Source organism: Oncorhynchus mykiss, chromosome 3, assembly GCF_057628025.1.
Source record: "Oncorhynchus mykiss isolate SJ-2025 chromosome 3, ASM5762802v1, whole genome shotgun sequence".
Taxonomy (NCBI): Eukaryota; Metazoa; Chordata; class Actinopteri; order Salmoniformes; family Salmonidae; genus Oncorhynchus; species Oncorhynchus mykiss.
The window spans coordinates 19,378,317-19,395,774 of record NC_143024.1 but is presented as its reverse complement, the minus strand read 5'-3'; the positions used below and the strand labels follow the sequence as shown (position 1 = coordinate 19,395,774).

At 43.1% G+C, this 17,458-nt stretch overlaps 1 protein-coding gene across 1 annotated transcript; it reads right to left on the bottom strand.

The window, feature by feature from the left end:
- Positions 1-3,905: 3,905 nt before the first annotated feature.
- efna1b (ephrin-A1b) lies at positions 3,906-16,659 on the bottom strand. Its single transcript, XM_036967642.2, has 5 exons — positions 16,357-16,659; positions 6,775-7,070; positions 6,555-6,620; positions 6,246-6,371; positions 3,906-6,148 (listed from the first exon to the last, which is right to left on the bottom strand). The coding sequence occupies exons 1-5, from the start codon at positions 16,452-16,454 to the stop codon at positions 6,027-6,029; spliced, it is 708 nt and encodes a 235-aa protein (XP_036823537.1). The 5' UTR covers positions 16,455-16,659; the 3' UTR covers positions 3,906-6,026.
- Between the last annotated feature and the right edge of the window lie 799 nt (positions 16,660-17,458).

The window sequence follows — 17,458 nt, the reverse complement described above, 5'->3', positions numbered from 1 at the left end:
AACACCTTCACAAAGTATTCACACCACTTGACTATTTCTACATGTTGTTATGTTACAGCCTGCATTTACATTAGATTTATTAGAGATTTTGTGTCACTGATCTACACACAATACCTCATGTCAAAAATGTGTTTTGTTTGTAGAAACATTTCGAAAATTAATACAAAATGAAAAGCTGAAATGTCTTGAGTCAATAAGTATTCAACCCCTTTGTTATGGCAAACCGAAATAAGTTCAGAAGTAAAAATGTCTTTAGTCAATAAGTATTCAGCCCCTTTGTTATGGCAAGCCTAAATAAATTCAGGAGTAAAAATGTCTTTAGTCAATAAGTATTCAGCCCCTTTGTTATGGCAAGCCTAAATAAATTCAGGAGTAAAAATGTGCTTAACAAGTCACATAATCAGTTGCATGGACTCATTCTGTGTTCAATAATAATAGTGGTTAACATATATTTTTTATGACTAACCCATCTCTGTACCCCACACATACAATTATCTGTAAGGTAATTGTTTCTGTATCTTAAATGTCCCCATTACAGTCTTCTTTAACAAAGGAAGAGTTTATTTCCAAAATGCTATATCCACCAACTCTTCCACCAGCGCCTTTTCATCACATATGATTGCTTATGGGTACCTTCATCTGTGTGTAAAATATAACTTCTCCGATTTTTAATTAATAGATTTTAGATGTGTATGATTTTTTTTTGGTGCAAAATGCTATATATGCATTGTTTAGCTGGAATGGAATGTTAGCATCCTGTATATTTGACTGTGCTATGTGGTTGTCTCACCTAGCTATCTTAAGATAAATGCACTTACTGTAAGTCGATCTGGATAAGAGCATCTGCGAAATGACTAACATGAAAATGTAAATGTTTTAAATACAGATCTCATATTACTGTATTTAATTATATATATATATATATATACTACCGTTCAAAAGTTTGGGGTCACTTAGAAATGTCCTTGTTTTTGAAAGAAAAGCACATTTGTTGTCTATTAAAATAACATCACATTGATCAGAAAAACTGTGTAGACGTTGTTAATGTTGTAAATGACTATTATAGCTGGAAACGGCTGATTTTAATGGAGGCCCATTATCAGCAACCGTCACTCCTGTGTTCCAGTGGCCCACTGTGTTAGCTGATCTAAGTTTATCCTTTTAAAAGGCTAGTTGATCATTAGAAAACCCTTTTGCAATTGTGTTAGCACAGCTGAAAACTGTTGTCCTGATTAAAGAAGCAATACAACTGGCCTTCTTTAGACTAGTTGAGTATCTGGAGCGTCAGCATTTGTGGGTTCGGTTACAGGATAAAAATGCCAGAAACAAAGAACTTTCTTCTGAAACTTGTCAGTCTATTCTTGTTCCGAGAAATGAAGGCTATTCCATGCAAGAAATTGCCAATAAATTGAAGATCTCGTACAACGCTGTGTACTACTCCCTTCACAGAATAGCGCAAACTGAATCTAACCAGAATAGAACGAGGAGTGGGAGGCCCCGGTGCACAACTGAGAAAGAGGACAAGTACATTAGAGTGTCTAGTTTGAGAAACAGACGCCTCACAAGTCCTCAACTGGCAGCTTCATTAAATAGTACCCACAAAACACCAGTCTCAACGTCAACAGTGAAGAGGCGACTCTGGGATGCTGGCCTTTTTGGCAGAGTTGCAAAGAAAAAGCCATATCTCAGACTGGCCAATTTAAAGAAAATATTAAGATGGGCAATATGTTATTAGAAAATATTAAGATGGGTTGGTACATATAGGTGGTACTACCTATATGGGCAGCCCTGCAGTCCAACTCAACATGGTGCCAGGGGATGTGAAGTTTTCACAGGAGACAGGGCAGAGAGAGAGAGAGAGTTAGATGAAGAATGCAAAAAAACAAAGAAAGAAAATGAGAAACCTAACCAACCAAAAACATAGAGACCCAGAAACATGAGACTACGCCTTCACTATTGTAAATCACTAAATCAATACAGAAATACACTACGGAAAAAGAAGGAACAGCACGTAGGAAAACAGCTTAATGTAATTGAATAATCCATAGAATCTAACCACATCTGGGAAAACTGGAACACAAACAACAAACAACAACACGAAGAGTAATCTATCCAAAACGGAGATGAATGGAAAAACCACTTCTCCAATCTTTTTGACTCTATAACTAAGAACAAACATCAAAAACATATACATTCACAAATTCAAATCTTAGAATCAGCTAATAAAGGCTACCAGAACCCACTGGATTCTCCGATTACATTGAATTAACTACAGAATACAAAAAACAAACCCAGAAAGGCCTGTGGCGTTGTGATCCTAAATGAAATGATAAAATATACAGACAACAAATTCCAATCGGCTATACTTAAACTTTTTAACATCCTCCACAGCTCTGGCATCTTCCCCAATATTTGGATCCAAGGACTGATCACCGCAAACCACAAAGTGGAGACAAATGACCCCAATAACTACCGTTGGATATGCATCAACAGCAACCTTGGGAAAATCCTTTGCATTATCCTTAACAGCAGACTCATACATTTATTCAGTGAAAACAATGTACTGAGCAAATTTTTTTTTACCGAATTACCACATGACAGACCACGTACTCACCCTGCACACCCTAATTGTCAAAATATCTATTCCTTTGGAACTTTTTAACTTCCTTTAAAAAAAGTGTATCTATTTCACTTGCTTTGGCAATGTCAACATGTTTCCCATGCCAATAAAGCCATTTGAATTGGATTGAGAAAGGGAGGGAGGGGAGAGAAGAGACAAGATAGCAAACAAAAGGGCAAGGGAGAGTATGAGGGAGAGAGCGAGAGTAGCACTTTCATACCCAGGTGTCAGTTTGCTCATGGTCTCCTGTCACCCCTCTCTCCTCCCCCTGTGCTCTCTCAAATTATTATTATTATTTTCAATTCAAGAGGCTTTATTGGCATGGGAAACACATGTTAACATTGCCAAAGCAAGTGAAATAGAAAATACACAACTGAAATAAACAATAAAAATGAACAGTGGATCTGTATAATCTGAGGGAAATATGTCTCTCTAATATGGTCATACATTGGACAGGAGGTTAGGAAGTGCAGCTCAGTTCCCACCTCATTTTGTGGGCAGTGTGCACATAGCCTGTCTTCTCAAGAGCCATGTCTGACTATGGCAGCTTTTCTCAATAGCAAGGCAATTCTCACTGAGTCTGTACATAGTCAAAGTGTCACGGGTGCGCCCTCTCCGGCCTCTAGGTCACCAGGCTGCTCGTTATGGCACACACCTGTCACCATTGTGACGCGCTCCTGCATGTCATCAGACTCACCTGGACTCCATCACTCCCTGAGTATATAGGTCACTCCCTTTGGTTCCTTCCCCAGGCATCATAATTTCTGTGCGTTTGTTGTTTGGTATTTAGTTGTTTATTAATTAAAACACTCACTCCCTGAACTTGCTTCCCGACTCTCAGCGCACTCGTTACACAAGGCTTTCCTTAAGTTTGGGTCAGTCACAGGGGGTCAGGTATTCTGCCACTGTGTACTCTCTGTTTAGGGCCAAATAGTATCTCTCTCATCCCTCTCCACACCGATGTTTGGCCAGAGGGCTGTGATGTTATAGCCAGAGAAAACCAGCCCAGGGTGAAAGACAGAAATCGCAAAAGCGAGGGAAGGTGAGAAACGCACAGGAAAGACATGAGGGGAGTTGGCGAAAGGATGAGATTTCTTCAGAGGGCAGGGGGGGGGGGGGGGGCGCTTGGAGAGTCACCTTTGTCAACCATCAAAATGACAGAATGTTGCAGTGAAAGATTAACTCCAGCTGTGAATTGTGTCAAAAGTAACAACTTTGAAAGTGTGACCATCAACGTCTTTACCTTTGGCTATAAAATGTGAGAATTGAAAGCACTCAAGTCAGATTTATTACATCACTGTTTTTTAATTACATTAAAGTTTTCACATTTTAAACAAATGCTGTTATTTCCATATTTTTCTATGTACACATTTTCCATACAAATATTTACAAAAACAAATGACAATACAGTGTCTGTATGTAGGGATTTCCTTTGCATTTTGTGTAACACCTGTAAACCACAGGAGGCTGCTGAGGGGAGGACGGCTCATAATAATGTCCGGAACGGCGCTAATGGAATGGCATCAAACACCTGGCAACCAGGTGTTTATGTATGAGATACCAATCCACCAATTCCACTCCAGTCATTACCACGAGTCAGTTCTCCCCAATTAGGGTGCCACCAACCTACTGTGCTGTGCACACACCATAATGTCCAGTGTACCGGTTATGTTGTTTGTGTGACGTTGTTTACAGTATATCAGAGTATGCGATGAATGACCATCAGTAAAGGAAGGAAGCACAGCTCCCAGCCATCATGCAATCACAACACCCACTCAGAATCCTGTCATTAGCGCTTTGCTCTCCTTCTTCCCCTCAACTCCCATTCCCTCCATCTCGTTCCTATACACACACACACATCTGTTCAACACTAAACCATAAAGACATACAAAAGCAAACCAGCAATGACTAAAACAATCCCAATTTGTTCACAAGAAGCTGTTGTACCATCTCAATGACAGAGGATCTGGTTATGTAGAGATCTGTGTATATCTACAACATAGAATGTGTGTTTTGTTCTAGTGTGTGATAATCTGTGCTTTAGAGTATGCATCCGTCACATCATTGGGTTTTGTACAGTGAATTATAATTGAATACTGCATTGTTGAGGAAGAGTTGCAAGTAAACATTTTACTGTACTGTTCACACCTGCTGTATCCTGTGGACGTGACAAATACACTGTAGTTTGATTTTAGTGACATGTCAAGAAGAAACATCCCCATTGACCTGAGTATCTACTACACTAAACAAGACATGAACCGTGCTTAGAGGAGGGTCAGTTAATACATATACATCTATATACAGCAAGTCTCTACATGTAGAGGAGGGTCAGTTAATACATATACATCTATATACAGCAAGTCTCTACATGTAGAGGAGGGTCAGTTAATACATATACATCTATATACAGCAAGTCTCTACATGTAGAGGAGGAAACATGAGGCTGTTTCAGAGGACTACTGTAGGCTTTGGCTCAAACTATTTCAGATTGAACCATATGTACCCACATTATACACTGAGTGTACAAAACATTAGGAGCACCTGCTCTTTCCATGTCAGACTATGATGTCACTTGCTAAATCCACTTCCATCAGTGTAGATGAAGGGGAGGATACAGGTTAACGAAGGATTTTTAAGCCTTGAGACAATTGAGACATGGATTGTTTATGTGTGCCATTAAGAGGGTGAATGGGTAAGACAAAATATTGAAGTGCCTTTGAACGGGGTATGGTAGTAGGTACAAGGCACACCGGTTTGAGTGGGTCAAGAACTGTAGCACTGCTGGGTTTTTCACGCTCAACAGTTTCCTGTGTGTGTATCAAGAATCTTTCACCACCCAAAGGACATCCAGCCAACTTGACACAACTGTGGGAAGCATTGGAGTCAACATGGACCAGCATCCCTGTGGAACGCTTTCGACACCTTGTAGAGTCCAGGCCCTGACGAATTGAGGCTGTACTGAGGGCAAAAGGGGGTGCAACTCAATATTAGGAAGGTACTGATCATGTTTTTTTTACACCCAGTGTATATCACTGTTAAACTTCAATTCAGGGTAATCATGAAAACAGTTATCCCTTTGTCAGTTTTCTAATAATGATTAGTACATCACATTTCCAGTTAGATCTGTTCCAAAGTCAGTGGGGTTTCCAAGTGTCCATACAGATCAAATGGAGAATAGCATCCATCCTCTTTCATTTACAAAAACATGTAGAAAAACATCCTTCAGAAAATCCTCTTGAAGATAGTCTCTGGAACGATCCACGTTCCAATCACACACACACACACACCACACACACAAACAGCAGCTCAGTCCAGTTGCAAATATAAAAATATCTATAAAAATCTTCTCTGTGCCAATGTCCAGCATTGGGTTGACAGTGTCTCTGTAGCTAGGTCTTTAACTCAGTCAATATAATAACAGGGATAGTAGGACGGGGAACAGGGTGAAGAAGACCGACAGGGAGACCAGCTGAACACCTGAACTACCCACACTCTTCTGAACCTTAGGCTCCAACACAGTAGGGTCATCTGTAGAAAGAGAGAGAACATGTTATTATCAGAAACAAGTGGAACAATTCTACTGTACATCTGACTGTCTCACTGGATGGACAGATGGGAGACGTACCGGCTGGAAGCCTGTTGGAGGGGTTGTGCACTCCTCCTCCTCCTCCCCCCATCTTTCCCTTTCCTTCATCCATCACTTCCTCCATCGCTCCATCCTTGTCTTTGTCAGCCTTGGCCTTCCCAGAACCTGTAGAAGACAAGAAGTCATTGGTAAGAACTAGATTGTATGAACACCACTGAATATGGGGAACACTAAGCCTAGCCATTGATGCTAACGGAAGCTAATGCTACCATAGGAAAAACCTCTAAAGGCTAAAGCTAACAGAGGCTCATGCTAGCATGTTGACGGAGACAGGGGAATGGAGCTCACCATGAGGTCCAACCACATCCACCTTCAGTCTCAGACACTCCTGGCCGTGGTGATGCAGCGGCTTGGCTGAAGAGGGAGAAGAGATGTTTAGTACAAATACCCAAGCATTGTGTTAGAGTAGTCAGTACAGTTAAGTGATAGTATTCATTCAGAAGTACTGCACATAGACAGTAGTGGTATTAGTTCATGTGTAGTACTACTACAGTATTGATATACTTACAGATATAGTAGTAGCTCTCTCCCTGTCTGAACTCCTTGCCCAGGGTGAAGGGGGTGAAGCGCTGGAACTTCTCGGAGAACCTCTCGGGGGCGTGGGCAGCGAAGGGCCGGGAACATTCCCAACGCAGCTGGTCGAAGGAGTGGGGCTTACACACCTCATAGTCCTCCTTCTCCACCATGTACAGCACGTACCGCTCGGCCTCCTGGGATGGCAGCTCCCCGCGCGTGTAGTGAGGACAGATGATGTCCAAGTAGTCGTTGATTTTCACCTCCACTGTGTACTCATCCCATAGGAAACTAGGGAGCGAGAGAAGAGAAGAAAAGTGGTTAGTGACATGGCTGGCTATTATCTTTAGATGACCTTACATCTAGTAGTCGTCTCTGACTGACTGAAGGAACAAACGCAACATTATGAAATATCATCACAGCCCATTCCCAGCCAGATGACAGAGTTGAGCCCATGTTTGGGTGGGCTGTTCCTCTCACATGAACAAACACGCATGGAAGAACTGACTTATTCAAACACACACTCTCATAATAAAACACTCACGGACAATCATAAACACACTCTCATAATAAACACTCACAGACAATCATAAACACACTCTCATAATAAACACTCACAGACAATCATAAACACACTCTCATAATAAACACTCACAGACAATCATAAACACACACTCATAATAAACACTCACAGACAATCATAAACACTCACGGACAATCATAAACACACACTCATAATAAACACTCACAGACAATCATAAACACACACTCATAATAAACACTCACAGACAATCATAAACACACTCTCATAATAAACACTCACGGACAATTATAAACACAAAAAGCTGTTAATAAGACTCAGCCCAAACAGACAGTGTGTGTGTGTGTGTATTTGCACCTGCACGTGTGTGTGATTGCGTGAGTCTTAGTGTAGACCTGTCACCCAGACAATGAGAATTACTGAGTAGCCAATCAGGAGTCACTGGCTGAACTTGTTTGATGGATTTATTTAGACAAGAACACACCACTACACGCCTACACTCTTTCTGCCGACCCCTCATCTGTTTTCTGGAGCGTTCCACTCATGTTGTTTTAAGAGTAGAGTTTCACTGACCAGCTGTGTCCATGGAGAATAGATTGAGTGACAGTTTCTCCTTCTGTCTCTCTGTCTGTCTGTCATATACATGCGCTGTCTGCACAAGTCATTTAATCTCTCTCTTTCCCTTCCTACACAAGTCATTTAATCTCTCTCTTTCCCTTCCTACACAAGTCATTTGAATGGGTTAGTTATCATCTCTCTCTTTGTCCCTCTCCTTCTTTCCCTCTCCACCTGTTGGAGTGTCAGTGGGTGTGACTGTTTTTACTCCTCTAGTGACTCTTCACCCCTGATTCTGTCTCTTCCTACTTCTTTCTTCCTCCCTCCAGATGGAGGTTCGTTTTCATCTTCACCCTCCATTGACTTTATGATTCTTTAAGCTCTCCCTCCATCTCAGTTCTAGATTTTTTAAACTGTTGTTGTGGTGGTGGTTGTTTCACCCTCCCTCCCTCTAGTCAACCCCTCCAATCTACTGAGGTATACACGTGAAAGGACACAAATGTCTAACACACACACACCTCATGAAATAAACCCTAGAACATTGGGTAGAGCAGTGGAACGTATATTTCTGGTGGGAAGGAAAGTTCGAGAGATGAAAGAAACAAAGTGCTGTATCTGGGTATCAAATTAAAACAGTGATTTCCAGCTGTCCTCCAGGCCTATTAGGATTCAGCTCACACAGGGACTATGAGTTGTGTTGCCGAGTGGAGTCAGTGGTGCTGGCGCAGGGTACACGTGTGTGTACACACACACACACACACTTTTCTGGAAGAGAGGTTGAGTTTGTGGGTAAGAGCTTGTTATCCCTGAGGATGTAATCAGTAGAATATGCACGTCAGAGTCTCATTGGTTCCCAGCCCTGGGCTGAACAGACATCCACACAGGCCACAGCACAAACACCCTGCCACATACTCTGGGTGTGTGGCTCTGTTCTGTGCCACGAGAGAGAGAGAGCATCTGTATCACAGGCAGCTGGTGGCACTTTAATTAGGGAGGAAGGGTTCATAGTAATGTATACACTAGCTTTGTGTGTGAGAGAGACAGTATAAAGAACCCAGTTCATACATGTTTATGTTGTGTTAGTGTGTGTCCAAACATCAAAGCCTGGAACAGGAGGTATCTGGTATCCTGCCTCCCTCCTTCCATCCCTCCTTTCTCTACTGTTGTTGTTGTCCTTAAGTGACAGACACACTGGCTCCATGTGGGTCTCTAACCCCCCTGCCACTGTGTGTGTGTGTGTGTGTGTGTGTGAGAGAGAGAGAGACCTAGCGAGAGTAACCTGCCTGTTACAACATGTATTGTTAGCAGAGCCCGTACCTAGGCTCATTAGCCAGGGCTAATAGCTAGATTAGCCTCTTTCTCACACCACTTCAAAACAGGATGATATCTTTGGCTTAGCCTTCGCATGCACACACACCGGTCTGCGGTTCAAGCGCTTAATTGACAAACAAATCTGTGTTCCTTTCTTATTTATTTTCTTTGACTCAGACTGGTAATGACAGGGTTGAGACGAACGGCACGAGAGAACTGCACTGCCACACTAATCACAGCTTCTCCTTAAAAACATGTTCCTGTCTAAAGCTGTCAAAACACATATTCTGTTGCTAATCTCAGTCACTACAAACAATCACACTTTCAGATCTCCCTTTGTTGCTCTTCCTACTTAATTAAAAGCTATCTGGGGTCTGGGGCCAAGCTGTTGCCCACAACAGGGTTCTGAATAGGGTGTAATTACTCCTCCCCCCAAAGACATAAACCCTGGAGCTGACTAGACTCCAGTCTGCCCATCCTTCACCCCCTCTAGCCCCAAGGCTGTGCTCAGTGTCCTCTGCTCACTAGTAGAGGCTGATGTAGATGTGATAAGGTGAGGTGTGTTGAAGCTACTATGGCTCTCAGCATTTTGCACGTGGTCCATGTTTCCCATGAATTTACTCTGTACAATAATCACGATGAAGCTAGATTTACAGTAACGTTGACGGCCGTACTTATCAATGGAAGGGGTTGTGTGAGTGTGTGTGTGTGTGTGTGTGTGCAATCTCAGCCTAGGGATCTGGGAGAAGTTCAGCTGATTGAAGCCATTTGAGACAGGGCCAGACTCACAACTGGAACACAAGCACCCCTTCCTCCCTCCCTAACAGTATAGTCTTTCCCTCTCCTTCGTCCTTCTACTCTGACAGTTCACAAGAGAGTGAGAGTTGCGTTAATGTGATAGCTACACGTGTGTGAGGGAGAGCGAGGTTCTCTGAATACCAGAATTCAGGCCACCTCACAGCCCAGGCACTTGAGCACATCTGTTTATCAGGGCAGAGCCTGCCTGTCTCACTGAGGTGTGTGTGTGTGTCTCACTGAGGTGTGTGTAAACAGCCAGGGTGGAAGGTAGTCTCCCTTCACCTATCCTCTGAACTGAACAGTTCTCAGAGCTGCTACTGCAGCTACTGCGTCACAGATGTGTGTGTGTTTGCTTTGAGTGTGAGTGTGGTAGGTGGTTATGACAGTAGGGTGATTTGGGTGAGTTATTTAACACCTCATTAAGATCAACAGCTTCGAAGTCCTCTCCTCATCTCTTGCTGTTATCACATCTCTCCCCTCTAGATTCACATCCCATCCCTCTCTTCTCTTCCCTACTTAAAGGCCCATCTCTCTTCTCTTCTCTCCCTACCATCCCTCCATCCCTCCTGTGTTTTCCATATAAAAACCCACAACCAAAATGCTCTCCTTTCTCCCCGTCTCCTCCTGCTCTCATTCTTTGGGGAATGTTACAAACTGTCAGGCAGGTCACAGTGGTTAGAGTTCAGAGTCAGAATCCTCATACACACTCCCACTGACTCAGCAAGGGAGAGTCTAGTCACACACATACACACACAGCAGGTCTGAAGGAGAGTCAGCACTGTTAACAAAACCCACCATATACTCCACAGATAGTCAGCAACACACACACACACGAGGAATGTCATGACAGGGCTTCTGGGGTTTGTGAGAGTCTGTGGAATAGAATGCTCTCACACCAGACAACTATAAATCTGCACACACAGGCATATAAATGACCCTATTAATTCACTGTGGTATCCCACATTCACACCTCAACTCAAGAGGATATAGGCCTGTCAGTTGTAATCTGGGTTTGAGTTGTATCTACGAATACAGTATTATACACCAACTCCCCTAGTAGAACCTCTAGAACACTCTAATCTCTCTCTCTCTAATCTCCCACATTCTCGCCCAAGAGGAGAGTTCCAAAGAGGCCATTCTTCTGTCTGTCATGCTCCAACAGGTCAGAATAACAGGAGTCTAATCATTCTGTCCCAACCCCCATTATCACATCCAGACTCCAATTAGTACTACCACCACCTATTCATCGTATGTGAGATTCTTTATAAGGAATTGCAGGGTTTGAGAGCCTTTAAAAAATGTCAACAACCTGTTCTCCCCTCCCTCCAGCCAGCCATCCATTCATCCATGTCCCATCTCTCCTCCCTCCGTCTGTCTCCCCTTTATGCGCTCTAAATTAACCCATCCCCCTCCGTTCATCCCTCCTCTATTCTTCCCTTGCTCTTAAAAAGGTAACATAATATCAGAGCTCCTCATGACAGCCTAATTTCTCAACACAAATCCCTTCCTCTCTTTTACCCATCTCCCGCTTTCTGTTCCCAACTCTCTCTTCCAGATGAATAGAAAAAGGCTAGATGTTGGCAGGTTGCTAGATATGCAGCTTGGTTTGGGTCAATGAGGAGAACTAGACTCACAGGTCTCTCAACCAGGGCGATTATATTCCAACTAACCCTGGTTCAATCTGGATTATACACAATAACACGGTTGGGGTCAAAACTATTTTCATTCAGTCAAAGTGAATGTCATGAATTGCAAAAATTATTGTTGGAAATATCCTGGCTGCTTCAAACAGAGAAGGAAGGAAGGAAGTCAGTCCTGAGCTGAGACTGGAAGTGGCCCTTAGGGGGCGACAGAGAGCCATCTCTGAACCGCTACATGAGATGATACTGGACACACAAACATGACCCTACACACACAATGTGATAACGTGAGGATAAAGCAGTCCTCAGTCCTGTAGAATTGAGTCAAACAGTAACAGTGGGGAGACACAGCAAGCTGCTGTGATCTGTGTGGAAATCTACTCAGGAAAACAGAGCAGGGTCTGTGAGAAAGAGAGGGACTAACAGAGAGAGGGAGAGGAAGTCTGGACCATAGATAAGGAGCAGAGAGGAAGAGTTGAGATGGAAGGGGGCCCAGGTGGTGCTAATTAAAGTATTTAAAAAAAATACATAATTTAAACACGGCAAAGCGTTTTATGTTACATCCATGATAATGTGTGTGTGAGAGTGTTAGGTAAGACAGCTGTTATGTCAGCAGGAAACAAGCTATATGCCTAGATGTGATTGAATGGACAGAACTATACACTGTGTAGCTGACTGACTGGAAATACCTACCCTATTGGCTCCTTTAATTGATTGTTCTATGTAGGATATGTTCCTCTACATATTTAAGGAGCTTCAGATTCTCACACACACACGTTACGCCAGAGAGATAACAGGGATATAATCTATTCTAAATATAAAATGCAGCAGAATGACAATGACGATTTTCGTGTCTATGGGTCAGCTAGTCAGATTACAGCTCAGATCGTCTGTAATCTGTGTGCGCATGTATTTCCCCCTCATTCTGCTGTAGGATTAGAGACCCAGAGCGACAGATGAGGTGGTAGAGAGAGAGACGTGCTTTGGCAATGTTAACATATGTTTCCCATGCCAATAAAGCCCCTTGAATTGAAAGGTGGGATCCAGAATAGAGAGAGGGGAGGGGAGAAGGAGAGAGAGAGAGAGAGAGAGAGCGTGGAGGGTTTCAGAATAGAGAGCGTGGAGGGTTTCAGAATAGAGAGAGGGGAGGGTTTCAGAATAGAGAGCGTGGAGGGTTTCAGAATAGAGAGCGTGGAGGGTTTCAGAATAGAGAGAGGGGAGGGTTTCAGAATAGAGAGAGGGGAGGGTTTCAGAATAGAGAGAGGGGAGGGTTTCAGAATAGAGAGAGGGGAAGGTTTCAGAATAGAGAGAGGGGAGGGTTTCAGAATAGAGAGAGGGGAGGGTTTCAGAATAGAGAGGGGAGGGTTTCAGAATAGAGAGGGGAGGGTTTCAGAATAGAGAGAGGGGGAATATAGCCAGAGGAAAGAAGAGCTTTACAACAGAGAAGAAAATCACACATTTAACTTTACAACCACACCACCCTCTTCCCCCACCAGCCACAAGCCACCACAACCCTAAACCTCTTCCTCTAGGACATATCTGTTCAGACAAGCCCAACACCTCAACAACACGAGAGAGAAAGACAAAAGACAGAGGAAATGTATAGCTATATAGGAGAGGAGAACATGAATACTTGAATATGTGGTAGAGATGAACTCATGGAAACAGAGAGAGTGAGATAGAGGTGGTCAGGCAATAACAAGCTGGAGAAGACGCAGCTGGTGTGGAGAAGAGGGAGTGGAGATGGAGAGAGGAACAGACAGGTACAGAGGGAGGGAGAGAAGGAAGGAAGGGGGGGGGGGGGTCGAACACAGCTGACAGAGTTGAGTATAGTAACAGGGGAAGTGTGGAATGCTGGCTGCTACTAATATTAACACCCAACTCCTCCCTCCTGCCCCAAGAGAGAGAGAGTGTGTGTGTGTGTGTGTGTGTGTGTGTGTGTGTGTGTGTGTGTGTGTGTGTGTGTGTGTGTGTGTGTGTCACTGATTTACCAGTGCTCCGTAATATCGCCTACATGCAGGGCCCCTCCCTTTCTCTGACATTGGAGTTCAGGCAACACTACACACTCACCCTCAGTCAAAAACAAAAAAACTTTCCAGTAACAAGGCATTGCGCCAGAACTAATGATTAAGCTGTTGGATCAGGTCGAAACAAGCCCAGTCTCTCGCGCACACTAACACACACACACACAGCGAAAAACCAGTTTCTATACCAGTCAAGTTGGAGACTGACAACTGTACACACTCACTGAGCGATCTGTGTGTTACCATCCGAAGTCAGTCAGTAAACATCAGTTTACACCTGATCGCCTTAGATCAATCAGCCAGGAATAAATTAGAATCAATTAAACTCAGTGATTCACTGGCTGTCAGTCTGACTGACAGATTGATCACATGAGAGTGAATCAGGTGGTTGAGACACAGTGTAAAGTGGGACGACAGTTGAGGGACCAGATTGGGCTTTCAGGCTGAAAGAAGACTGAAAACTGCCCAGAGAGAAAGAGAAAGTTGAAAAAGAAAGAGGGAAACTGAGAACGAGGGATTAAAGAGAAGGACGAGCGATTATACAGTAAACGTGTGGTAACAGTAGCAGGTGGGTACGGGCCAGACTAGGATTAAGTCTTCATTTTTAACACTGATTACTCTCCTTCTGAAAACCACATTCACCGAGTTCCAATTGGAGGTTTTCAAAGACTTTAGATAAAGACTTCTGGGGAAAAAAGTGTGTGTGTGTGAGACATATGCAGTAGAGAATGTGTGAGTAGAGCTTGTATCATGAGTAATAGTTATCAGTGTGAGTCTATCGGTCTTCAGTGGACACTGAGTGCATCAATGCTCCCACATAAAACTGGCGCAGTGAGTTTCCATGTAGTTTGTTTTTGTTCATGTGAGACTGTGTCAACGTGTATGTGAGAGTGTGTGTGTCTGGACATGCTTGTTTGTGTCTACATGTGATGTGTGAACATATTTCTCTGTCTGGTTATGTGTTGGTCTATCTTTAGTCTGCTACGAAAAGGATTAGTGTACATGATGATTGTTGTTGTTGATGATGATGTTATGCAACACAAGTTAGAGTGGGAATGTAGTCCAGAGCCGGATTAAAGAACACAGTCTTGCGCGGCTAAACTTGTGGGGACAAGGTTAACCCCCAACCCTAACCTTAACCTAAACCTAGCTCCTAACCCTAGAAATAACATTTGATCTTGTGGGGATCAACAAAATGTCCCCAGTTGGTCAAATGTTTGTTTACTATTGTGGTGGGGACTTCCTGTCCGCACAAGTATAGTTAAACACACACACACACACAGACTCAGAACACTGCCCCTCAAATGTTCTTTCTATATTTCTCTGCATTCATAGCAATTCTCACTTGACCTACAACTCTGAAGCTCCGATTCCTCCTCTATAACCGCTTTCTTTTGTCATTATGGACTAAGAGTTTAGTTCAGATGTCCTTCTCTTCCTCATGTCACCTGATCAACAGAAGTCGTGTTCCTTGTGCTCGAGGCACCGTCTCAGTGCTGTCATACCGACAAACCCAGGTGAAGTCAGACCTGCGTACAGAACAGGTAAAGTACACGACTGACTCACACCGACAAAACCCATTACGTCACGACGCATGACATGGTATGACTCGTCAACAATATTTTCCTGTGCTCACGTCATTAATTCAATTACAAAACCAATGTCTTTCCCATTTTATAGGAAATCTAATTTAGTGTTCTGTCATCATCATTGTCCTAAGGATAATTAGGCTACAGAGACAAAGTGCAAATCGAATTAAGGTAACACAAAAAGGCCGATAAGAAGGTACAGTAACGTCGACCCAGTCAGCTGAAACCGTGACCCCTCAGTCTTTGTCCATTTTCTCTATAAAATAATCCATCCTTCTTTCTCACCATCTTCAGCTCTGTGCTAAAAGCTCAATAAATCACACTGCCTCACATATGCTGTCAAGCTCCATTGATCCCACTGAGTGGCAGGGTAGCATTACAATTTCTGACCAAAACAATCAGCATTGGACATCTCACCCCCTCTCCCCCCTTTGGAGAGCTGAAGTGTCAGACTGTCAACAGCACCACTAGAGTGAAACACAGACATACAGTCTATATTCAGACACTCAGGTCGAGTTGGTTCATGTCAGGCTTTATTTTTATGCTGTGTGAGGAAGTCTGTCTATGTATCGATATCATATATATGGTTGATTCTGTCTGTCCATCTGTCTCAGAATTCGTTCCCAATCTTTCCCTTGTTCTCTGTTTATGCCCTGCTGCGCGATTGGCCTCCCATAGCCTGATTACAATTCTGTTACCTGGTTAAAAGGGCAAGCAGACAGCTAATACAACAAGGCACACAGCTTTCACCTAATATCCTACAAGTGGAAGAAATAAAAGCAATAACAAAATCCAGATGTCAACTTCTATTCCACGTCATTTCAATGAAATGTTGAACCAATCGACGTTGATTCAACCAGGCCGTGTGTGTCCAGTGGGGCGGGATGTCTGATAAAGAACCGAGGAAATTCAGCGCGTAGGCTATCCATTGAGTGGATGAGACACACAGTATTTATCCCATGACAGAAAGAGTATTTAAGTTGGCCTGGTGTAGTGTCAGATAGTCATTCTCAAAGTGAGTTGAGCACTAGGTGCGCGTAAACAGAAACCACACATACTTTTAATGTGTGCTACACCAAAATACGCACACACAGAAAGAAAGAGATTAAGAACACCTACTTTGGGTTGGTGCTATTCCAGAAGACGCTATGTCTCTCTGCAGAGGCGAACCAGGTTCCGAAGCTCACAGCCAAACACACCAGCCACACCAAATCCATAGCTGCTGATTTTGGACCAGAACACCAACAAATACTGTCAGTTATTGCAGAATAAGTCTGTGCAGAATGTGCACACTGTCAAAAGAACTGTATGATAAGGGTGCTGGTCTACAGCTGTTGCTTTTCTCTAGGGTTGAGACCTCCTTCTATTGACTTTAACAGCGGTTTGTACGGTTCAGTCCGAGGCGCGTTGACTGTTTTGTCTAACGGAGCCACGCCTCTCCTGGTTGTATAGCCAATAGCAGCGGGAAAAACGCCCCGCTGCTCTGACTATTCAACTAGAGACGCCATGAACACTTTATCCAATCTATATGATATTATCAAAGCCATGGACAGAAATATATAGGCCTATCGCCATTTTTGTGACATTGAAATGAATTCATGACGCACTCAAAATAGTTTTTGTGTTTCTTTTGTTGTGACCATAAAAGTGATCCCCCCCTAATTATAGGCTCACATATTCAACAACATGAAAATGAGAAATAACAATACCATGGTACACTTGATAAAATAAGTGAATCTAATGTAATGTAAAAGTCTACCTAAAGGTTCTAGGAGAGCTGATCTGTGACTGTGTCTGTCAGTCAGATGTTATCCTATTGAATCATTAAGATGTTATCTGTGTAGCTAATCTTCTGGGTCCCCTGTAGCCATATAGTCAGCAGGCACACAGGTAAATTAGCAACACAAAGCTTCTCAAAATAATGCATTATAATACAGTATAGCCCACCTTTTTTATCCCACATTTAGTATTCACTTCTTTTGTGCCACTAAAAAACAAGACTGACAAAAACAAAAATGAGCACATTGCAGAAATCAAGCAAGAATGAATAAATGAGTAAATGTGCCAAACACACTATGTTCTCTGCTAGTCCAGGCCTCCATGGGTTCAGGGGCTGACCAACAGGGGGCAGGGACCAGGACAAGGCCCGGTGAACAGGCTCAGAACTCCATTGTGTGTGTGTATGTGTGTGTGTATGTGTATGTGTGTGTGTGTGTGTGTG

Bases quoted from the DNA above. Each gene is read 5' to 3' on its own strand.
- efna1b (XM_036967642.2), bottom strand. From the start codon at position 16,454: ATGGATTTGGTGTGGCTGGTGTGTTTGGCTGTGAGCTTCGGAACCTGG. The intron at 6,621-6,774 runs GTAAGTATATCA...CTCCCTCTTCAG, and splicing joins AGAGAGCTACTACTATATCT to CCAAGCCGCTGCATCACCAC. The intron at 6,372-6,554 runs GTGAGCTCCATT...TGTCTTCTACAG, and splicing joins GGATGTGGTTGGACCTCATG to GTTCTGGGAAGGCCAAGGCT.